General features: G+C 29.2%; 1 protein-coding gene and 1 non-coding gene across 6 annotated transcripts in view; both read left to right on the top strand.

The window, feature by feature from the left end:
• Positions 1-542: 542 nt before the first annotated feature.
• The window catches only part of cher (filamin A protein cher), a 107,635-nt gene continuing 81,694 nt past the window's right edge, over positions 543-26,483 (top strand). For 2 of the 5 annotated variants that reach the window (XM_031978062.2, XM_031978061.2), the window contains exons 1-2: positions 543-772; positions 16,208-16,566. In XM_031978062.2, coding sequence (XP_031833922.1) covers positions 16,227-16,566 — 340 coding nt within the window. In that variant the 5' untranslated portion in view covers positions 543-772; positions 16,208-16,226. The remainder of the gene's footprint in view (positions 773-16,207; positions 16,567-26,483) is intronic. The other 3 variants (XM_031978064.2, XM_031978065.2, XM_031978063.2) reach the window with 3 other exon arrangements.
• On the top strand, positions 14,389-14,495 carry LOC116427582 (U6 spliceosomal RNA). The gene has a single exon (XR_004235119.1). It is a non-coding gene; the product is annotated as a U6 spliceosomal RNA (small nuclear RNA).

The following is a 26,483-nucleotide window of genomic DNA, read 5'->3' as shown; positions in this document are numbered from 1 at the left end:
AAGAAAATAAACATATTGAGAGCTGTGAAACAATCGTAACACAAAATAAATAAAAAGTTGCAGTTGAACATACATTATTTTCAATAAATGATAAACAAATTATTTTCAGTTTCCTTAATAAATACACTATATTTTGGTAACGGCTACGAAACAAGAAATATACACTTTAAGTATATTGAGCTGCCAAGTTAATTACAATTACTATAACGAGCACATCGATCGAGATTTAATCAGGAGTAACATTAAATTACTTCGAACTTGATATACACGTAAGGAGTTTACGTACGGACCATACTCGTAATCTAAATGTAGATATACCAAAATTACGAGAGTTACGTAAGAAATAAATGAAAACATTCGAATTCAAAGATTGTATGTAACGCCGTGATAAACTGCAAAGCTAAAGAACGAATAAAAGAATAAGGAGTGGAACAGCAAATCTGAACGTGTATGTATGTATATATAGTTCTGCATTCGTAGAGTGGGAGGCTGTTGAAGACGAGGGGATAGTGAACTATTCTCGGAGTTCGTTCGGTACGTTTTCCCTCTCTTCCAAATTCGGCGGCAGTAAACGTCAGTAAACCTTTGTAAACTGCATTGAATAGTTCAAAATCTTGTTTCTCTTCCTTCTTTCGTTGAATTTTCCATTATTGTATCGAAGTGCATTGAAAGTGTGAAACTGTGCGCCATACTTACTGTTCGCTGAGAAAAGCTCGTAGTGTCTCACCTACAACATTACCACACGGTTTACTTTGATTTTGTAAATAAAAAGGTAGTTAATTATCCATTCGATAACCAAACTTTCATTTATAACTAATCAATTCATTCGTGTTTCTTTTCCACGTAGTTTGTGTGTTTCCCATTTAAAAGAGTTAAACGTGTCACTGCGTGAAAAATATGCGTCTCAATATAATGATACATTGCTTAAGCTTTAGTATTTTATAATTGCTTAATGACGATTTATACTGATTTTGAGAAAAAGCAACAGCTCCTGTAAATACAATTGTCAGTTTCCTCTTGCATCTCTTTTTAAGAGTTTTTTTTTTCATAAAATGTTTACGGTAATACCATTTACATTTACGTTATAAGGTTATATCATTGGTAACACGCTAGTTTGCATTTAATGCTGTCTATACATAATTCCTCTTAAATCTTCACGTGAAAGTATGGATTATATTCTGGTATGAATTTATAGACGTTCCGCTTGGCGTACGGATATTGGATTATATAAATTTATGTCTCATAAGCTTAATGGATGTTCTTTAATTATATGTTCTTTACTAACTTTTCAAATGTTACTTCCTCCTGGTTTGAAATACACGTATTTCAATAGAAAGAAATCTGCAACATTCAATGAAAAATTTTGATGTTAATCCGTCTGTAAAAATGTCTGGACTAATATGGTAATACATATAGACTTACAATACGCAAAAGTTATTTTACGTTTAGTCACTTTTCAATCTCGTTAATCGTCAAATCTTTGCATAACTTTAATCATTTTGAATTTACACGATTATCTCCTGTTTCATTTATTACAGTTTTATGTTAAAAATGGTTACATACTTTATTACATCACTACCGCGGATGAATACAAAATGTTCTGCAACTGATAGCATTTAAAGGGAAAGGATGATTTCACATAAAAGGATAAAACTAAAACATATAATACATTTTCTTTTAATAAATTTGAACAAATAAATAAAATATGTAAATAGTAATATGAAAGAAAATATTTTTTTAAGATATCATTACAATAACTAAATAAATTTGAACAATTTTTGAAACTTAAAAAATTGTTTTGTAATGTATAAATTAAATTATCTCAGTGTATAATTGTTGTATCAATCATAAGGTGTCTTGTTTATAGACTGTGTCATCGTTAAATGGGACATTAGTAAATTTCAGTGGTAAAATTAAAATTAATTATTCTTGTAAAAGTATGGTACAATAAATGAAAAGTATTTTGCAGTTTATACTAGATGGAAATTCGAATAATAACGGATTGGAATAACGAAAGCACTGATCATAACAATTTGTCTCATGTTACTACCAACTTAATATAAATGTGTAGTATAATGTAACACAGAGTAAATTGCGTCCGCTGGGGAATTATGTGCGATCGTACGTATAGACTTACAGAACAAATTTAATATTCACGTTGTTCTACATCATTTCCGTCTTGGACTCGTCGCATTCGTATTTCAAATTCATGACATTGTAATTGAAGAAAAGCGAGTATCAAGACCTTGTGTACTAACTTGTAGCATAATACCTGCACATTTTAGTATTATATTATTCATTATGATAGGTAAACATTTGTTATTGGTAAATTAAATAAAAATCATATCATCAGCAGTTATAAGTGATACAGTTTTATCATGGTGGTACCATTCATCAATAGTTTTATATATAAGTGCTCTTAATAACTATCGTGACGTTCGTTTTAGATAGACACATGCTTAATTGTTTAAAATAACTATTTAATCTACAATATATCTATATGTATATTATTTCTATTTATTAAAATATTCAATGTACACATTTTTAATTAGTATTATCTTCTGTTTTCTGTAGTATATAAAGTTTCCGAAACACATTTTATTACAGTAATTAATGGTAGTAACGATATTACAGCAATTAATTAATGACAATTCAAATACAATTAATGGACGTGGTATTAGTTGTATTTACCTACGCGACGTTACAGTATTTTGTGATCATACAAAATTAAGAATAAAAAGAGACTTTCCACTAAATGAGTTCGCGGAATAAAGGCCAACAGATTATTAAAAAAGCAGTAATGTTTAAAAAGGAATGGTTTTGAAGTTATATCTATATATAAAGGTGTATTACGTTCTTGCACAAACCATTTTATTCTATATATATATATAAAAGAGACTATTAAAAGGTGAAAAAAGTGCTTCGACGCTTATATCTCGTGGACGTGAAAACCTAAATGAATATTTCCGTATAAATAATACTAGAAATAAAATCCAAATTGTGAAATTTTGTACCTTTTCACAATGAATCGATTTGCGTATATAGGTTTCAAAAGTAATTAAAGAGAAAAATATTTCATGTTAAATCAAAAACATAAGACAGTTCCTATAGAAACAGAATTGAGTGTACCAAATTTGTACGTTGTTACTTAAATATTACTTTAATATTCTACACAAAAGTTCGTTGTGCAGTCATTATTTCATTGATTTCACGGAGCCGCGATGCAAGATGCATCGGGCACGTAAGTTGCAATGTAGATTTATGGTCATAGGGTGTTGCTAATGGCGAGAATGCGGTAGCTGCGCATTTTTTTTTGTCATCGTCGATCTTAGCGACTGCTGGAGTTCCAGTACCTTTTATACCCCTCAACATTACCGATAAACACCAATTTTAGACTCGTTAGCAGAAACATAGCCCGCCATATAAATAATGTGTGTCTCACGCGCTTAATTGAGATGAAATATTGCTTACATTCAACGAAGGGATATAAAGTTCAATGGAGTAGTGATATGGAAATAAAGTTTTTCAATAAAATATAAATATTACGTTATATTTTAATATTTTATGTTCGGTATATTATATTAACACTAAAATTACTGAATACTTAAAGAGTACTAAGTACTAAGTACTAAGAGTACTTAAAACTAACTTTTTCATGTTCCAGCGTGCGTTAACAAACATTTCAATCGACTCACAATTCAGATTAAATATTAATGAATCAACTTCTTCAATAATTTCTCAAAGAAGTATCTGTAACTTTTTAGTGATTTTAAAATATGACATCAGGAATAGGTCATTTTAATTCATCTGGTAGCTCTAATGTTAATTAATATAATATATTCGTATTATTATAATATAATATTGAACTATCTTTGCAATTTTAAGACTATGTGTATTACACATATTTACCAGTTTTGATATTACTATTCAATATATTTCTACTTCTATCAATTAATAATTTTTCAATTATTAAATCAAACTACGTGTCATTATTTAAAATGAACTGCTTACTAAATTGCATGTCGTTTGATAATAATTAGTTTATTAAGGTTTCGAAATTTTTATAAGTATTTACTTTCACTAGATTCATTACAAGACAATTTAACTAATTACTAATCGAACTTGATGAACACGAATGGCAACAAGTGTTTTCGGACGCGAAACTCTTGTCGTTCGACAATGAAGTACAAGAATGTTATACTACATCCAAAACACTTAACTACAGAAGGTCTAGATCAGGCACGTAGCAAACCGGTGATTGTATGAGCCAGTTTCAGCGAATAAAGAGCCAAGAGCAACGCGCACCACGATTCTCAAGAGCCAGATTCTCGGGGTGGGGTAATCTATGAGTCAGGCATTGTCACGAATACCTCTGCGCGCTATCCTTACTCAACTATACAACCTCCTCCTCCAAGCTTCCTGAACAAATACAACTTCCATACGTTTGTAACTTTTTAATACTTCGTGTGACTTGTTGCTTTGCTCGAAAACACGATTAAAGCATGACTCATGTGCATTCTATATAAAATTTCTTAAAAATAAATGAAACTCGAAGTTTCTCTGTGTACAATTGTTTCAAAAGTAAACGATACAACTGTTAACGCTAAAACCACCGGACAGGTCAAATTGACCCAGCTCAGAATTTTTATTTTGCAAGTATTTAAATTATGAAGGTGTTTTCTCGAAAGATTTTCAATTAAATCAGTATTCTAATTTTGATAAAATGTTGTAAATAAGTCACTCTAATTGCTCGACAGTTTAAATGTTAAACGGGGGAATCAAAACAGTTCTGCGTCGATTTCGATAAAATGATGCAGATATATTATATAGATATAATACAGAAGTATGTATTCATTATCGTATCTGCGGATAATGCGTTCAAAGATCTACTAAGGTTACGTAAAACTACGAATAATACAGAATTCTATATACAATGTGATATACATAAATAAGGTGAAGTTTGATAAATTACGTATTCTCTCGTGTTATCTTCAACGATGACAGAGTAACAGATTGTCACTTGGCGCGCGTTTAAAATCTGTTGAAACGTATGTTTTAATGAATTAAAAAGAAAATTAATTTCATCTTTTAATCGTCCCATAAAATGTTGTATATCGAAATTAATTTAATTTAATATAATTTATTATTTTCAATAAATTGTGGGTGTTGTATTAGTAAATACCACATCATCTTTATATATTCAAATTGGTTACTAAGTATTTATACAGGATTATTGATCTCTGCTCATGCGACTTTAAAGACTAAACTAACATCGCTTCAATATGAGATGATCGATCATAGAGATTGTTTCTTCCATTTGCATCTACAAGTTCTGTTTACGGTTTATTCTTTCGAAATTAGAACTACCGAGCAGTCAAATTGACTTTCTTTCATTCTTCCGGAAATGTTATAAGAGTGTATTTACAGCGATTTTTAGTGGCTTATATTTTTATTCGTAGATTAGGAAGTCAGATTATTTAGCAACTTCTTTGAAAAACGCTCGTATCTTCTCAATGATTGTACAAGAGTGCTATCTAGAATCTGAAGATAGTTGATATTCAACGATTATATTGGATTGTTGCTTACAATAATTAAGCTTCTTTAACTTAATATTAGGTCTAGATTCTACACTCGGATGTATGTGTAAATGAACTTATTAAGGATTTATATATAGTAGGGTCAATACTTTTTCTTCGATATTTTTATTTCATTTCACATTTCTGTATCATTCTAGCAATAGCTTTTATGCCGTCTAACGTATTTTATCCTACATCACAACAATCGATTCAGTAAATTTCTTTCACTTAAACTCTATACGTAATCAATAATATAACGAACCTAAATGTTTTAATTCGAATTTATTAAGTGCACTACCTTCCTGATTTGTAAATTGTTCTTTCACATTTGTCATGATAAGTTATCTTCGTAAATTGAATCTATAAGTATAAAATTTGTATTTCTTAATATGCAGGCTGTCAGACTACAAATAATTATTCTTGAACGAAGTAATTCTATACGTAAACTTGAAATAAAAATTAAAAGTAACGATATTGTACCCGAAGTTTCACTTAAGTAGCTAATTATAAGAACGCCTGTAGTAACAACGATTGGACTGAAAAGTGTTACGAAGAAAATTGAAGTAAAATAAGGAACAATCTCGTGACAATTGGTAAAATATTATTACGAACGGACTACAGGATTTAAATTCTCTTGAAAAAATATCATTTAACGAAACTCCAGTTTGTTATTCAATAATTACTTTTCAGTTTATAATGAAAATGCACCAGGGTTCCCCATTCAATTTAATTTACGGGTCTCGCATATTTGACTTTCACTTAAAAAAAAGCTCAGAATCATAACGGATGTTTGTTTTTTCCCATCCACTTTGCTCGAGAATGCAGAATTTAATGCCATTCTCGTGTCACTGTTGTCAACTCTTCAAAGGGCATACTTTCTTTCTAATTTGAAATAACACTTAATTATTCGTAATAACACTTAATTGTTCGTGACCTGACTTTAAAGAAAACAGGGAAAAGAAAAAACGGAAAGTAAAGAACTCTTATATTACAGCGTGTAATTTTAGTACATAGAAAATTATGTAACAGGAAAAAGGAAATGAAACTTCAAATGGTGTGTTTAACGATACGAAAGTCAGACGCGATGAGTCTCTTTGCCTAAATTTGATGTCGACTTAAATAGGTTCTCTACTGTCGTATCATTTAAGTGAATATATGTCCTTATTCTGCGAAACACTGTAAAATATATAAATAGAAGTCAGGATGTGTTTGAGGAACACTTTAGAAAAAATAAAAACCCCCATATCCAGCTTTATGACTTTGGTGCTTAGAAACTGTGAATCAGGAACACAAAATGTGCTTTTAAAGTAGATGAATAGATAATTAAAAAGTTAATCTATTTTAATTTTTAAGTAAATTGCAGGTATCAAAATATTCTAAGATAAGTATTAGGTAATTGTGTTGAAAATAATTACATAAAATTTTGACGAAGACGATTAATAGATCCTTATGTATTCTTGGTATCGATTTTGAAACTTTGAATACGACTTGTAGTTACAATTTTCTGTTTTTTTGATTATGATTAGACTTTACCGTTTGCACTGAAGAAACGAAAAGAATTTTCTTGATTATTTCTATAAGATAAATTTGTTCAATTCTTTATTGTCTTAATGTATCCATAATATTAGAAAATAATCATTACATGGAGTCAAGAAACTAAAAGAGGATAATAAATATTTTGATATTACAGATGACCTTTTAAGTATTTTTCTTAAGTATTTCTCAAGTATTGTTATGTTGTTAAGGATTTTTATTTTTATATAGTGATAGATGTCGTGTTTTCAACGTTTGAGAAGAGTTTCCAACCGCCCGCGAAGGAAAAACGTACAGAAGTAATACTTTATAGAAATTGGGGGACCTGTGAACACACTGATTCACAGAGAATTTTCAACGATTCTGTCTATTTTTTGCGTAAAGTATTGGACCTTGGAGAAAGGATATGTATATCCATCTATTCCACAAATATCTTGGCACTAAAAGCTACAAATGGTTCATCGTAATTTAGGATGAATCAAATTATTTCACTGTTACACATATCTATCAAATACTTATTAATTATCAAATCAATTATACTTTTCCTTACTTCGTTTAACTGTTCTACTATAAATCATATTAATCAGTTTTAATTTTCATGTATGCTTCGAATGATCTAAATTCTTTAAGTACAATTTTCTTCGTAAAATTATAATTCATATTTAAACTGTAGATATTAAATTCAATATCATGCTAGATTAATCTATTTGCAGTAAACATTTGAATGCGTCTCAAATTTCAACGACAATTTCCAGTTCACTTTTATTCACAATCATTTGTGGATTCTGCATGTTTGGTAATACAGAATGGTCAACATTTGGGAATTGCTTTAGGCCAGGTTGCGCGGTAGCGTCATCGCGCGAAGAATAATCCGCTTACCAATGCGAATGAATGAATAACGCTAAAATAATTCAGTCGAACAAATTAAAAAATATTTGTGTGTTAGAGAAGTAACATATTATAAAATTATTTATTTCATTGCAGTTTTGAAAGCATTCAATTAAATAGTATTAAACTTTTAGTGTTAGTTACTGAAAATAATTACTTGTTTAGTATTTGACATTCTTAATATTAAAGAATTATATATATATATTAATATTAATATTTAAAAAATATGAAATATTTTATATGTAGAATATTTCAAAACTGCAAATTCTAACAAGGCATAGAATTACGAGGAACTATGAGAAAACATATTTCATTAATTAACATTGGGTTTACTGATATTCATTGTGCAGTTTATACTATTTCTATTTACATTCTGCCCTTAAAGAAATTCACATTCGTTCATTTAGACCTTGGAAATTAAAAGTTTAAAAATAAACAATTACGATACATATTCGCGTAATTGCATCAATTAAAATTGAGATAAACGTTTATTAAACAATGTTTATAAAATTCAAAATGCGTGAAATTGTCACGTATTCATTGAATGATTTTTTAGATTTAAGATGCTAAGTAATTATCAGTCTATTATCAATTAATTGTATTCCATTCCATTTACAAGAAAAGATTAATGAAGGAATTTGTTACCGTTGTTTGAGGTTTCTGAAAACTGTTGAATCGAAACCTTCTAGCATGTCGTATGATTCGCATTCTCGTTATTGAAACATGGCCACGAACTTTCGAGACTCATTTCGATCATGGTCAATAATAAATTTCGTCTGAACGTGTTACGCAGCGCTATGCATCGTCTGTGGTAATAATACAGTGTATCCTTACGCAGGCGAAATTTGTGTCTGAATCTCTGATTTTATGTCTCCAAATTGGGAGACCTTGAAGTACTTACTGGCACCTGGCACCGTTTTCAACCATAATTGTAAGCGGTATACTTCATCACTTTCGATCGACTAGTGGACCAGGGAAAAAGGAGAAACTATATGAGGCATCAAAAGTTTTTGAAAGAGTTTAAAGACATTATTTCACGGACATTATAATGTACACAATATTTTGTTTGTGATATCTCACTTAAAATTCTCTTAGAACTTATTGTTAGAACTAGATAACAAGATTTTTTTTAAATTTTAGGTCAGTTAACACTCTACTGATGGCAAAAACAAAATATTATAGTTGTAACTGATGATGTCAAAATATAAAAAGTTAAAGACAAAAATATAAAAATATAAAAATATAAAAATATAAAAATATAAATATGTAAAAATATAAATATGTAAGTATATAAATATATAAATCTGTAAAATATATAAGATATAAAAATCAAATGTTGTAAAGTAACCAAGTATATTATAAAACATAAATGCTAATTAAGATAATAAATGCTAACGCTGTATTGTCATAGCTCCAAAATCTGTCAGCTTACAGCATTTAATTTATGACACACTAACATAAACAACATGCATTCTCATATTACCTCTGACAATAATATATTGGCTTACCAGTTTAAAAATTACAAGCCTTTTCATTATTTTTAATGAAAGCACCTTTGCTGATCTGTCATGTTAATACCTACAATCAGTTGGCTGTATGAAGAAACATAATTAATTATACAAAAATAGAACAAAGTCTGTTACACTAACGTTATCTTCAATTCATTTACAATTTTATTCGTACTATATTATCTTTTATATAAAATCATTATTAGTTTTTGGATTAAGCAATATTTAAGTAGGTCATTATCCCGAACTTAGAAGGGTAATTTCATCCCCGTAATATGAATATAACCGTTAAGAAACCTCGTAACTTCGTGCAAAATGTCATTAAAGTTTGTGTTTAACACTAGAATGGAGTTTATAGAGGCAAAAAGGATGCAATTTGGAGGAAAGACAATGCATAAGTTATAATAGAATGTATTATGTGGATCTTCGTAAAAATTACGAATTATTAACGTTCTCAACATTATATGTAATTCGAAATTAAGGAAGAATTGGAAAAAAGGAAAAAATACTTGTAGTACAAATATTTAATTCCCAAGTATATGGGTAGCCAATCTTTGATAATTTAAACTTTTATAATGTTTTTCCATAAGTATTCAATTAATGATAATGGTTAACTTACGGTCATAAATCACTTTCGGAAAATGTTAACTTTTTATGTTAATCATAATCTTCAGACCTTAATTTTTATAATTTTCTCGATATCAGTTACTTTCATGGGAAAATATATTGAATATAAAAGATATAAAATGTTACAAGCAACAAAATACTATGTCGTAAATTTTGAAAGTTACTCTAACGTTAAAAATGTAAATAAATTTTGCAATATAAATCTATTTAGTGAATAATAAATATTACTCTAAATGAAAATACCTCGCAACGAATAAAATAAAATTTCATGGATATGATCGAATATTATATTTTACTTTTATTTTATTGTAGTGTTAGATAAACCTAGTGAACAAAATTCGCAATGATGTAAACTTCTCAATTATAATTTATATAGGTACGCATATAAATGCAATTTTATTTATATGAGGATTTAATTGGCGATAAACACTAGTGCGGATAGAATTAAATTTTGAAAACTAATTTTATAATTATGAGATATTTAATTGTACTCGTCATGTGCTTTTCAAAGGTCAGGGGAGAGTTGAAATGAATACTATAATATATTCTTTTATTCTCATATGTAGTACATTCATATAGTATGTATTGCATTGTAACTGATTGTATAGTATGTACTGTAAATACATTATCATTGTATGTTTTATTATACTGTACGTGTCATATAAACCTATGGATTCGTTCTTTAGGTCTACACAATAGCATTTCGTACTTTCAGGATATTGGACAGAAAGTTTTGTTCCTTCGACCTATTTTAGTTATCTAGTTAATGTCGTAGGTCCTTGAAACCATCTTCGGGGTGGTTATTGAGTATCGACCGAAAGCACTCCGTTTTAAAGAATAAAGTTTAGCTCCGTAGTTTCATAAACTTCTCCCATTAAAAATTTTAAATATGGCAGAAACATTCAGTTAAAGTGACGTGAAAGATAAAAAATTAATAGCGTGCTTCGATAATTTCTTATATTGTAATTAGTAACTTCCAGGACTTATATATATTTTTCATTTTTATTTTCAAGTTAACGTAAAATATAAAAAGAATTTAAATAAAATAAAATAAAATCGTTTCAATGATCCGTTCACTCATTCGCATCGAATGAGAATCTTTCAGCTCTCCGAGCAATACGCCATTTTCTCAAGTAGTTGAAGTAGACCAATAAGCTATTTCAATGTTTGCTGAGTGGTATGCGTATACTACTATCCATTCCAAAGCATTCTTGCTGGTTTCAAGATGTTATTATCACAATATCGTAGGACACTTTTTGTTCCACTTCCAGTAACACTCTGTAAGATACTTCCTACCATTCTCTAACACGTTCACTGCCACGGGTAAATGTAAATAATACCGATACCCAATTGCACGTACATAGGAAAGTATATATAAAATGCAACACGAATAAAAACATACATACGTAAATAGAGAGAATCAAGTTTCCTCGTGTATCTTGTTTTATTTGTGTCAACTCGCGCTGACTGCCATATTCAGTAGCCAGTACCTCCAAGAACCCGAATTTTACGTCACTTAAAAACCTTCCGAAGAGAACGAGCCAGTGTTTCCACAGACTCCAGGGAAATTTTCAACAGTTTTCACGATTTATTTATTTTAATTATAATATATTTCATCTATTGTAATACATTTTCACTGCCTCTTGTAGCTTTTTAATACTTAATACTTCTAATAGTGAAAATGTTACAAGTAGTTTTCGTGTTTTTCTGTTATCATTTGTAAATGTTAAAGCATTATGAAGGTTGATTACGATGTTGTAGGATACCCTTTATTTTATTTGATTGGTATTGTGCCTCTTATAAATTGTTTTATTGTATATCTGGTAATCGTAGACACTCATAATCGTATATTCAATGTATATACACTCCGTATATAAGATTTCATGCATCGGTTGGTATAAATTATTTTGATTCGCGTGGTTCCTATGCACTGTGGCGAGCAATTTGATTAAGGACCACAGATGTTCATCGTTAATTGAATGTTATTTGATTATTTCAAGCCATCTGTAACGGTTGCAATTATATAAGAGATACAAAAATAGTTGTACATTAGATTGTACTTACAGTGATGTTTCTATTTTAGAGTGCAAAAACATAAAAATCTAAAATAATAAATAAATAAAATAATAATAAATTAAATAATAATTTAATAGTTTCTTATAATTAGTTACTATATATTCAACAAACTTATAAGACTGAACTGGATAAAATGTTAAAATGTTTCATTGTGGAAAACATCAGAAAAGGAATAACATGATCGATATTAAGAGAATAACAGTATTGATATGACATATTTTAAAATATGCAGAGATAATTATAGAGAATAATTTTAATTGTACTCGTTCTTTCTCACGAACTAGAAGAACTTAATCTAAAAGTAAAAATAAATAAAAATGTTATGTAGACATTAGCTGTGAGTGTTCTATTGTAAAATTATAAGCAAACATTAAGCATAAAATGTACATACATAGCGGTAAAATACGAAAGGTTGACCATGCTTATTTTATCTGTATTTGCACGGAGTATAGACACAACTAAAGTAGCTGTACGTGAAAAACTAGCGTAACGAATTAATAATTGAGTTGTTATTCAGCGAAATTCTCAGGGAATTTGTACTGTAATAAATTTCACGTTACATGCATGCCGAACTTGTGTATCAATGTGCAGGAATGACTGTTCTTATTTTAAAATAAGAACTTAAGCAGTTTAAGAGATTTCCATTAATGATATTAACTATCAGTCACATTGAATCGTCCCGAGACACGAAGCATCAATACAGATTAAGTAAACACTGTCGTATTCTGCCATACAGAATTTATTATCACTAACACATTATTCTGCATCCTATTCATTAGTTAATATTTGTATTGCTTTTATAGACAATTTGTAACATTTTCATTTATTTCTTCTTGCAGATTATGCTTTCATTTTTTTTATTTTCTTTTTGTTAGTTCTATTATTAAACGTGTATAATAAATAACAAAACTATTTGCATATTTGTTTTTACTTGCTCATATCATTCTTCTATATTATTTTATTATTTATACTTATAGTATTTATTATTTTGCTATTTATTAATTATTTGTTCATTCAATACTCACGTTCATCTTTATATAATTTAATTACTTATTGAAATTACAAAATCTGTGAAATTTTTAAAATTAATTTAATTCAATTAACGATATATGAAATGAATATTGGAACCGATAGTAAAGACGTTCCTCAGATTATCCTTTCTAGAAATTTGTTAAGTCGAAGAACGTGTTATGTGTACGTATTGTACACTGAACATACGACAGTAATTCTCTATAATTTCTCTCGTTTGTGTTTTATTTTCGTTAAAATGGATTCTAAATCTAGAAATTCTTCGTTTTATATTCAATAGCTTTTGATTTTTCGCCATGAAAAGCAAATTATAGCGTGAAATTGGAAATGTACGAAAATTACTGGAGAGGATTGTCGCATATGTCATTCCGTAATAAAGATCAATCTGAATAAATTCCACAAACTGGCTGGTCAAGAGTTCTCGATAATAAATATGCGAGATGAATTCTGCGAAAAATACACGATCTTTCTCTGAATGCTTCGAAATTGACAGATGAGATTTTCTTCGAAACATAGGGGGAAATGCATTCATTAGCAGTTTGAAGGCTGCTCTCATTAACATCTCATTAAATGGTTTCAATGAACCAGTTGCCGGTCTAATGAAAATTTAGGACCATTAGAAATATTAAAACTTGTTGAAGAACATTTATGTGAAATCTGTTTATAGGATCTTATTCAGGAAAGAAAGATTTTTATGCGTAGTGAATGAAGTGTTTCGTTTATTTAAGTATATAATATTTAAACATTTTAAGAAACAAGCTGACGTAGAGCATTAAATATAAACGGTATTAAACTGGAAATTCGGACCAATTTAAAATTCTATCAGGACAGTCATCCAAATTATATAGCACGACTATCTGTAGAATTTTTTTAAGATAACGAGTCTAAAGTATCTCATCTATTTCGATAACCTGTAAAGCAAAGCACAATAGAAAATTTTGAACGAATCAGATAGTGGAATGCATTGAATGCAATATAGTTATAAATTAAATATATTAATTTTCACGTTTATATTGCGTACCTTACAAGAAAAATGACAAAAAAGGACGATTTTATTTTTTACATCGACACTTGTAGATAACAATGTTTAATTTGGAATTAAATTGACTTGTCAGTCGTTATTACAGAAATTAATATATTTAATTTGATTAGTACTCGCTTCGGTAGTAGATATACTAAAACTGGAACGATGCAGAGAAGATTAGCATAGCTTCTGCGCAAGGATGACACGCAAAATCGTGAGGCGTCCCACATTTATTCTTTTAATTTTATTAGAACTGCTACAAATGATCATAATCTCGCTATTCTTTCTGTTTCTCGCGTTATTCAACCTCGCTCTCTTCGAGCCTCTTTCAAAATCATCCGGCGCCCTCATTTTCTCTCTCTCTCTCTCTCTCTCTCTCTCTCTCTCTCTCTCTCTCTCTCTCTCTCTCTCTCTCTCTCTCTCTCTCTCTCTCTCTCTCTCTCTTTCTCTCACGTATACACTCCTATGCCATCGTCGAGGTTCGGACAATTACATTATCGTCTGTTTTGACTACGGTCTTGCTAGTTCGTTGCTTGCGTCTCGACTATTTACCAACATCTTTTTTCATGGTGCTTGGGAGACAACGGTCTCAAAGAAGAACACTGGGATTCTTAGAGAGAGTAACCTTTTGAACTCACTTTGACGAGCCTACGATGTTTTTGAATATTGTTTCGCTTTTTTTAAAGGACTCGAAAGGCAACGATCTCTCGGTTCTCTGTTGTCGCTTAAGTAATCGACCCCCAAACTTTAAATATAAAGGATTTATGATTCAAATTACTTTAACCAAAATGTGACATTTAGAACTGTTAAATGAATTTTTAACCGAAAATTTGCTATCTATCCCTTCTTCTTCTCTCTCTCTCTCTCTCTCTCTCTCCCCCTCTCTCTCTCAATCTCTTTCACACACACTTTTCTTCTCTATTTATTTTAAAAATTATTATTTTCTAAGAAATATAGTAATGGTGACGATACAACTTGACTTAAAACTTGTTTTTCATTGTTATTTATACACAATTCAATACTATTTATTTATATTACAATTCAAAATAATAAGTTTTAATGAAAATTGAATGATATTGAACGTTATGATATATTGTAGTTGTTGATTATTCAGATTCTGTTTTAGAATGATCATTTTTACTATACATACTTATTAAATAACTTCCTGTGTGCGTAACTTGAAAATGAACGAATTCTCAAACCTGAATCTTAAAATTTAACCTTTCATAGAGTACTATCGACATATGCAAAAAAAAAGTTAAAAGAAACTGGTGCCCCGAAGTAAAATACAGCCAAATCAACACAAAGAAACAAATTAAGTAAAACTCATACCGAATACGAAGCAGATACTTTATCGTTAGCAATACGTGTACTAAAAACTGCAAATCGTGTTCTTATCACTATAAATATCAAGATTACAATTACCTACCGCTCGATCGACATTATATTTTCACTGAAACATATTACGATCCAATCGCTTTCAATATAATTAGCGCAACGCTAATTATACGGACCATGTTCCAATATTACCGACTAACACGTACGCATCTATTTATTCACGCAGATAAGTTTTATCCGTAAAATGTTTTTCACCTCCTCGTGCAGCAGTATATATTCAGCGTTACTTTTACTGCAAAATATTAACGCGTAAGAGAGAAAGAGATAACAGTAACCAAAAAAAGAAGAAATAAAATAAAAGAGAGAACGAAAGCAAAACTTAAAGTGTCGCGCTTCTGAACAGAGTGGATAAGAGAGTGTGTGCGCGCAAGTGGGTGAAAGAGAGAGGGTGATAGAGAGAGTGAGAGAGAGAGAGAGAAAGAGAGAAAGAGCGAGAGTGAGACGACAAGTCTAGAGAAGAGGGAGAGGTGACTGCGCAGAACGTATAGCACGCACACAAACGAAATTCCACCTCCACTTTGCTCACCATCACCAATGTCGTCCCATAGGAGCGAAGCGGCCGATAAAATGTGCGAGAACGATAAGTCAGTTAAGTGTGAGAACGCCGAGGAAGAGGACGTAGAGATGCTGGATCAGGATCTGCTCGAGGATGCACCGTGGAAGCTAATCCAACGGAACACGTTCACGCGATGGGCCAATGAGAAACTGAAAGTTATAAACAAACGAATCGACGATTTGGAGTGCGACTTATCGGACGGCCTTATATTGATAAGTTTGATCGAGGTGCTCGCGCAGAAGAGGCTACCGAGGCACAATCAGAAGCCCACCTTCAGATCGCAGAAACTCGAAAATGTGTCAGTTGCCCTGAAATTTTTGGAGGATCAAGGAATAAGAATCGTCAACATCGGTAAGTACCGGACCCTTCTTTATCAACTGGCTTTCTTAAGAGGACTAAGGATTTCAATTTGTTCGTCTCGCGAGAAAAGAGATGAAAGGCAGATGAAACTGAATGCGATACGTTTAATATTGACTGAAACACGTGTCGAATTCTTCTGCGAGCTTTTGTTATTTGTATCGGTGGCTATTCGCCGATTTGGATGAGCTTCGAATATGTTGTTGGCGGATTGATTTTGAGCAATTTTTCTTCGTACATGTTACCGCCGCTTGGCTGTAGTTCCGCGGATATCTGGAGAAAGCTTTGACAATTATTTTGGAGTTTCGCCTTTTCGTTGACTGAAATCAGTGTAAAGTATATTTTATATGAATTTTAGCTACGTTTCTTTATACGTACAATCGCTGTTCTGGAATAGTTTCTGAAATATTCGCAGATATATATTCAGTATTACATACCGTGGTTTGTGCGCCGCATGTGAGTTAGGTTAATTCAGCCGGCTAACTGTTAGTGTTAAATTTCAGAATTATAAATTATAGTTATTGTTTTATTTGTATCTAAATCTAAATATAAGTAAAATCTAACTCAAATTTCATAAAAATTTCACTTAAACCTTAAAACATTGCAGAACATTAAGTACTCTCATGCTGAAAATATTTTTGCGCATATTTTGTAGACTATAGCTGAGCAACGATAACATGTATAAGGAAAAGTTTAGAATGATGACCGTGGCAATATGTTTTTAAACCATCCAAATCGATTGAATTAAATTTCAGATAAATTTTCGTTTGTTCGTGACAACGTTGAAATTTTAAATATAAAGTTGTCATTTAAAGTTCGATGTTGTGTGGAATTATTCGTGAAATAATTATTCAATGATACTTTATTTACAAGTAATGTGATTAAGATTACTTTTCTCTTATGATCAGAATTTTAAAGTTTTCAAGGTCACTTGAATGCTGCTGATACGTATCATACATATTTCATTATATGAATAAAAGAAATTTCAAATGCAAATTATAATAGTTTTACCATGCTAGCCACCAATCGACAGTTTGCTGCTGTCAAATAATTTTAAATATTAAATGCTACATAATGTAATATCGGAAGGAAGGCAACGTTTTTCATAAAAATTACGACTGAAGGATGTATTCAAGACAATATTTAAATTTCAGTACGAATTCCTTGAAAAATACGTTTAAAGTTACGGTTATGAGTATGATCTACAGTCAATGGACAAAACTTAGTAAATATTTAGTGAAATAACTTGAAATGACTGATAAGTAAAAACAATTATAAAAAATATCAGTATCATAATTGTAAAAAAAGAGATTACATTTATAGATAGATCTCTTTTGCACGTGTCAATTTTCATTTTTACTAAATTTTCTATTCATATTGGCTTTTAATTTCTCTCCTTTCTCAAACAAATTGCACGAGTACACAGTTTGCATTTCACTGGCAGATGTGCAGCTGGGATTGCTAACTCTTTATTTGAGCTTTGAAAATGTGTTTTCTTTCATGGGAAGTTCTAAATGAACAAAGTGTATTTTTAGAGAAAAATTTGTTCCATAAATGATATGTTATAAACAATAATCAATAAACAAAGTAATAATTAAAATTTCATTTACAAATAATTCATTTCAACTTAAAAAGATAAAATAATTGTTCATTTAAGTAGATATTATATAAATATTTAAATAACTACGAAAGTACTAAATTAAATAAATAATTATTACACGCAACAATATGAATTTACTTTTTCACGTGTGTGCAAAAGTACCTTCTTTTTATGGAGTCGTTTTTCTTTGATTTTATAATGTCAGCACTAATATCGATGGCGTCAAAATTTCAATATTAAAGAAAATCGCAATATTGCAGATTAATAATTATCGACGCGTACGTGACCAAAATCGAAAATTGCTTTGCAAGCGCATCGGAAATTAAGCTCGGAAATAACACCTTGCAAATTACAGTCGGAATATCGTTTTCATAGAATTATTGCTGCATAATTCTGTCAGGGAAAGAAAATCTCACGGAATTACGGCCAGAATATTGTCATTCTAGAGCACTGTCAGAATTTCGATCCTTTCACATTTACTGTCAGAGATTTCTGAAGGGAATAGAAAGAATTTAACTTTGAGGTCTCCATTCGTTTCCTCCTAGGAATTGTGGTCAGAATTTCAAACATTCCAGACTGTTAGTTTGTTAATAAATTAATTTAATTTATTTATAAACGGAATTCTTGAAATAAAAGTATACCATTTAATCTAATATTAATTTCGCGTAATATAAATTCATTTGAACCTCTGTTACTGAATAAAAGGTAAGAAATGAAACAGAGAGAAAACATGAATGATGAGATAAAAATTGGAACAATAATGAAAAATCGTGAAATTAACATTTATTTTATTACGATGTGGTATTTCATTACACAGCATAATTTATTAAACAAGTATACACTTTTTAAATTTTTCATAGATATTTCTTTGATTTTAAAAATGTCAAGGCATACAATCAGCTGATTATCGAGTTTGTATACAAACAGCAAGTCAGCTGTACTTCGTTGTTGTGCAAGTGTCAATAACCCTATGCAAAGAAATATAAGATGATAATCATAATAATAATGTAGTGTATAATACATCTTTGAATTTATAGTACACATATTAAAATTAAAAGTTCTACATTGCGATATTTTTTTATGGAATACTTCATAGCATAAACAATTGATATTATGAATTGCAAAATAACACTTTGAAACTTTATCCATATGAAGTACCGATTTAACTGTTTTTAGTTTTTAATTTTTATGTATGTGTATCCAATACTTCCAGCAAAAATCAATGAAATGGATAATAAATGAACGACGATGAAAAGAAAGACTGATTTTCTCGAAATATTGATTAGTTGACTTGTGCTCTTTTGGAATTTATGGCTTCAATTATAAGTAACACAACTATAATATAACCGGTTATATATTTCAGCTTCAATTATCGTTATTGTATTCATTAATATTTTATTACAATAATACACCGTTTATAACATTCTCTTATGAAATGAGCGGAATATATATGTTACGAAATTTAATGTTTCAAATGAATTTGTTCGTGGAAACATGTTCAAGTGAACTAATCGAAAAACAGTTGCACTTCTATTCATTCTTTATTACGGTCATTGTATATCATTATTTGAAACATTCAGTTAATAATTAATTCATACAATTAATCAAATCTTTATAACATTAGAACAACCGAAACTATTTATTTTTCAAATCATTTCGGATAGTTAACGCCTTTAAGATACAAATAATTGCAAAATAAGAGAACTGAAACCCGTCATATTAACGGGAGTGGTTGTTTTAGCCTTAATTATACCATTGAACGTAAAAGTGAAACTATAAACATTAGTGTCAATTTATGTCGACATTTAGAACAAAATAAAGTTGTTTTAGGAATTCAAAATCTTAATATCTTAATTCTTTTGATCACAGAGGTAGAATGTAAGAGCTATTTAGGTTGCTTTCATATTTTTGTAAATGAAAGAGAAGTAGCGATCATTATTCGTCATCTTGGAAGTTTCTCGTAACCATGAATCAGGTAGCAACTTAAGGATGTCGAATGCGTCACGTGCTAATAAAAACTCAATTAATATTTTCATGAAGATGTTACTAATTTTTCTTGATTTCTCTATCTCTCTCTCTCTCTCTCAGTATGAATTTAAATGTGACATCAGTAGTATTTTCAATAGTATATAATTTAAATCACTTAGTATTCTATATATCGTTAGTAATTGTTCATGTAATGTCGTGCCTGCTAATGCATCAATACGTGTACAGCATGCGCTTGACGTTTCAAGTGTCATATCAACTTTCACTGTTTCGTTTAGATTCTAAGTGTAAAACAGAAAATTATCATTTTAGTTATTATTACGAGTTTTTCTCTAAATTCTTTAAAGTTGAAAGCTTAAAATAATTAAACGCGGTGCATATTGCGATGGTAAAAACAATTATTTTCAGAATATAATCTTTCATACATTAAAGTTATATGTTTTTTTTATTTGTAAAATCACGCATATTTTTAGAAAGAATTTAATAAATGTTAAGTACATTTTTTATTTGAAACAGAATGTACAATTGGGAAGAAAAATTCCAAATTGATTCATTTACTTATAAGGATTGATTTATCCATATATAATTATTAAATGTTAAAATATTAGAAGAAAGCTACTAGATTTATTCTTTGAAACTTTTATTGATTATTAATAAATTCAGTGAAAATATAAATGTGTTATTGGCTGTATCTATTTTATTTTAAAGGTTAAACTGCGAATAGAATAAAATTTTATCAGTTAAGAATTTCGTTTAATCAAATTTATATTGGTTCGATAGAAACAAGCCATATACATTTTTATTTTGTATTTTACTATTCATATTCGTAATTAAGGTGACTTGTGTTTTTTTTTAAATTTAATTTTGTGTTTTTTATTTTTTATTTATTAAATAGATTAAATGGATGATATAATGGAAAAGGAGAAATTTTTATGTCTATGAATATAAATACTCTACACAGTTATTCCGGTGTTCAGTAACTATTTGTTGTTAACTGCAGGTAAACCACAAGATTATCTTATCTCACATCCTTTCGGTAAATTCCATTTCGTTTTCCGCCTCACGTGATTGCAGAGAATGTGCACGTACTACTTATATTATGAATAACATTTTTTTTAATTCAATAATTATTAAGTAAAAAATTATGTTATTGTTTTTTTGTTATAAGTCTAATATGTCCATGTTTGATACTATTTCACAACCTTTCTACTGTATTCAAATAATAGTGAATAATTTTTGTGTAATTAAGTGTTTACTTGTATGTTAACATTTTTTATTAATGAAACGGTTTGAATGCTTATATGCAATTTCAAGAAATTGAAACCTTAGGCTCTATGGTTACGTATAATCGTTCTCATTAAGTAGGATTAAAGATTCGCGCTTCGAACAGAAAAGTTGAAAGTAATATATTCCAACTGTTATTATTCAAAATGCACATATATAACGCGTTGTAAAATTATTGACAAATTCAAAAGTAATTATTGTGCAAAATATAAAATCGGTGAATGCAAATCTATGAATTGTACTGATTAATTTATGAATGAATTACAAATTTTCTAAATCTGTAGCAGTCTTTAAGCAATTTTTTCATTTCTATAATACTTTATAATATTTTCCTTTCGTGCAATTGTTACATACATTACCATATGATTGTTATTCGTTCAGTTTGTCAAACAGTTATTTATATTTTTATTATTATAGTTTTCTTTCGTTTGTTTATAAATTAATCAAAGGGCAGTTGTTATATATGTCTGTAATTAATAACAATAACTTTTTGAATATTGTTTAACAAATTGACTGCGACGAAAAACAACAACGTTCTATATTTCACTTCTCTACCTAGTAGAAATAGAAAAGAATTATTCATTATTTGGCCTCGCAATTTTTTTTACATTATTATCTAATTATTTACGCTATTGGACATTTTTATTCGACATCGGCCATCTAAATTATAATTATTTTCTTGTAGTTTGGAAGCTCCGTTATCGTCGTGTCGGTCAACGTATTAAAGAATTACATAACAAATTAGAGAATTATCAGTTTAAAAAAGATCAATTTTCTCTAACGTTTTGTGAAAACAGTGCAAATAAAACAAATATGTAACACGGATGTTTAAAACATAGAAATAATATTGTGTATTGTAATAATATATCTTTAAGATGGCTGAAATAGCTATGGAATGGAAAATCCAATACCACTGATTGTAGACAATTATAAGAGGACTACGGATCAATGACGCCCGCCCGGGATGCCCGGGAAGCTGTAGGCTAGCAACAACTTCACGTTGTAGGGAAGAGTTGTCTATATCGTACGATATAAGACATTTTAGATTGAATGTTCAATTCAACAGTAACCTGTACGCATCATAATTTTGGATGTGACAGTTTGACTTTACTTACTACTACATATTTGAGATAAAGATATTTTTTGCATAATTGATTTAGAATATTTTACGTAATATATTCATATACATGTATATATAGGTTTGACCTACTAGTTTCCTAAGTAGTATCTATAATATGATTAAACAAGTTTCAGGCTAGTATATTTTTTATCGATAAATAAAATGTGGTTTCTAATAACAGTTAAAATTGAGATTAAATTTGAAATTTGAATATAAATTAAGTTCGAATTTTTATTTGAATTTAAAGTGGAGATCCGTTTTTCCTTTAAAGATTTGTAATCTGTTTAAAATTAAATATATTCTTGGTTGCTGAAAATTAAATTTTAACGTATTATTATTAGTTACCTGACTCTTTTTCCGTTTCTGTTTGTTTACCTCTAAGTTGAATACTTTTTATTTGAAATGAAATTAATCAGTAAAGAAAATATATTAAATAAGGAAATTAGCTATTCATATGGAAAAATGTGTAATATTTCTAGGAATAAGAAACATGTGATTTTGGAGTAGCAATTTCATGGACTATAAGAAAATAATATTTTTATATTTCGGATGAAATTAAATGAAAAATATCGAATAAATGTGAAATATAATAGCAAACTATTAATTAATTTATTTTTTAAAAACATTATTACTGAAATAACATAAAACATGATTGAGTACTGATACAGTTATAGTTTTCATTTTATTTGTTTATTTCCACAATTCTGAGCCCAGATTCGTCTATATTTCATAAGTTACGATGTTTTTAAACAATTTCTTCACATTTTTTGGACGAAATATTAAAAACAGGAGTTAATTGTTTCTAGACACGTTATGAAGTTTAATATTTGTATTACAAATTCTATCGAATATACTATTTTACTCGATTAGTTATTTAAAAGAAAAAATTTGTCAAATATAGAAATGTGAAGGAAGGCTAAAAATAAATGTTACACAAATACGTTTCAAGGGTTAGATGAGTGATTCATTCAAAGTAATTACATGAATTCAATGACTGAACTTCTGAACGAAGAAACACTGAGGAAAAGAGTCATAGTTTCTACAATTTTTCACATTAATATATTTACTTAGAACTTACATAAATGAATCATATTTTTATTCAAGCATATAAATAAGTTATCTAATAAAGTAAAAAATGACATTTATAAATGAAATCAAGTAAATTCACGGACAAAGATAAAACATTCAAACATTTCACTTATATCAATTACATGTTCGTAATTTCTATAATAATTTATTACTTATAATTTTAGCATTATAGTTTGGCGATGGTACTGTAAAAATAAGAAGCGTTTCATTTTAAATGAAATATTCATGTTCATTTAGCACGAGAAAACATAATACAAGTATTTAAAGTGAAATATTATAAGTCGATATGAAATGATAATATTATTCTAATGACTTTGCTTCAGTTTTTCATGTTAAAACGTACATAGATTTTATTTTACATTAGTTTGAGCGATTAATAGTACCAAAATAATACTAGAAAACTGGAGAAAATTTTCATGCTACGAAAATAATAGTACAGCATGTTCAATGCTCTTCTTTTATCTGATATACACAGAGTTATAGTGCATTGAATTAACTGTCGACACGTGTTCAGATGACAGTAGCGTCTCTTCCCAACCTGACTGTCCATGACGTTTTCCTCGACCGTATTCCACGACGAGTTTAGACGATGACGTCATTGATGGCTAACCGGTTACGTCATGAGACTACACGTTTAGAGAGAACCTGAAATAAGATTTAACTTTTAACGCTCAGCGACTGCTCTTGCATTTAGCATTTACTTATTTCTGTCGGATAGATTTTTCATTTATATAAATTTCATTTCACTCCTGGAGTGTGCGCTTCGGTGAAAATACAAATAACGGTAATATTAATATTTTATGAATGGAATGTTAATTGAATACAAATATCTTTGAAGTTGAAGAGTCTTTTCAAATATTCAAATGGTATTTTTATATTTATAGTAGGAAATAGTAATTTTATATATAAAAGAAATTTTTATACGTAATTTGACCGCATGACATGAATACTATTATATATTTTTATGAAATTATATAATAAATATAAAATAAGTGTTCAATTTATAACATCGAGAAAGTGTGTGTTTCCAAGAGTTTCATTTGTTTTTGTTCTGAATCCTGTGACGTTATACTGCTATATGATATATTATACTGTTCAATTGAGTGAAACTGAAATATTGAAATTCTTTTTCGAAGTTCTCGTTTGCAGTTAATGATTTTTATATTAGTGTTCGCCAATTTTTTCATGTACGATTATAATTTGAGTTGAATCGCTAATATAAATACACACTGCGTATCACATTCCTTCACTGAACGTTAACGTATGAACTGCCGGATTATAAGTTATACGAGTTATATATTAAAATGTTATATGGAACAAGAGTGATAGGAAATATTGAAAAAGTTAGAAATGAATAATTATAAAATAATATTTGTCTTATAACGATGTTACTTGGATCCACCTTCCTGAATTACAACAGTCTCATTTGAAGTATGAGATTTACAGTCACCGAATTCAAAGATTATGTAAAATACAATCTTATACAATACAATTTGTAACCAGATAATATTAAATAGAATCTTATTATAAATTACTTTGAAGATGTAACGAGGCATCTTCTGAGGCAAAGTCACAAGAATAATATCATCATATTATTCACAAAAACTAAGGCAAAGCCACAACAATAATATTATCATGTTATTCACAAAAACTGAGGCAAAGTCACAACAATGATATTATTATATTTAAGTACTCGTATTATGTTTTTTTCGTGTTAAATGGATGGAGGTTGGAGGCGAGTAAAAGAAGAAATAAAGACGTAACAATCAGAAAAACTATTTCCATTTAAAAAGGAATACTAGCGTGTAACTCTAACAGAAATAACTGCAGTATTCGGAAAGTATGTGAGTTACCGTATGCGTTGATCGCCATGGACATTTGCCATATTCGTTTAAAACGTTTCACTCGACCTTTCTCACGTATCTCTTTCACTTTAGAAGTATACTATTAAAACAATGTTCCCAGTTTCAACAAAAAATATTTTCCCGATCTAACAATCAACGAATAATTTTTTACGTGATTGTTATTTGTTATATACTTGTAAAGAAAACTCAGAAGAACTAGAAAAATTATCATTGTCCGAGAACGATGTCGATATTACATTATTATGGAGGAACATTTTATAGTTGCATTACGTACAAAATAGATTCAGGGTACACGTGATCAAATTATTTCTGATATATCCTTTTTTTTACCAATGTATTAACATGTTGACCATCATATGACCGTACACGGATGACGCATTCATTTTACCGTGAGCTACGTCATCTATATATGGGTAATGAAACGTCATTGACGGTTTTGTAAGTAGATACATTGCAGCTCGAAAGTCTTGGGTAATATAATAACAAAGAGTGAACTTACTAGTAAAAGAACGAGAGGCAAATGTTTTGTAGATATTATTCAGTTTTCAAATTGATGCATCAGAACTGAAGAAAATGATCGATGGACTGCTGTGATGTGATGTAAAATGTTCTCATATTGTGTGAATTCTAGATATTTTATATAGTATTTATTATATATATATTAATATGCTTATAATTAATATGCTAACATGGACATACAAAAGCTTTGTAAATCTCGTTTAAATGTGTAATTCTTAAACATATGTCCTTTGTAATTTTTCGTTTAAACAATATTTTTAATTATTCCATGAACAAATACTGGAGTTTAAATGATAATCTTTATAAAAACAATATTTAAAGTAACTATAATTTTATTTCACTTTGGCAGGAGTTATTATTTTGTTATCTGGCGGTAATACAAATGTATTATTTTATTATTGTCTGGTTTTAATTTGTTATTTATATTTATTATCTAATATTCACTACA

Source organism: Nomia melanderi, chromosome 8 (genome assembly GCF_051020985.1).
Source record: "Nomia melanderi isolate GNS246 chromosome 8, iyNomMela1, whole genome shotgun sequence".
Taxonomy (NCBI): Eukaryota; Metazoa; Arthropoda; class Insecta; order Hymenoptera; family Halictidae; genus Nomia; species Nomia melanderi.
This window is presented reverse-complemented; position numbering and strand designations above follow the sequence as displayed.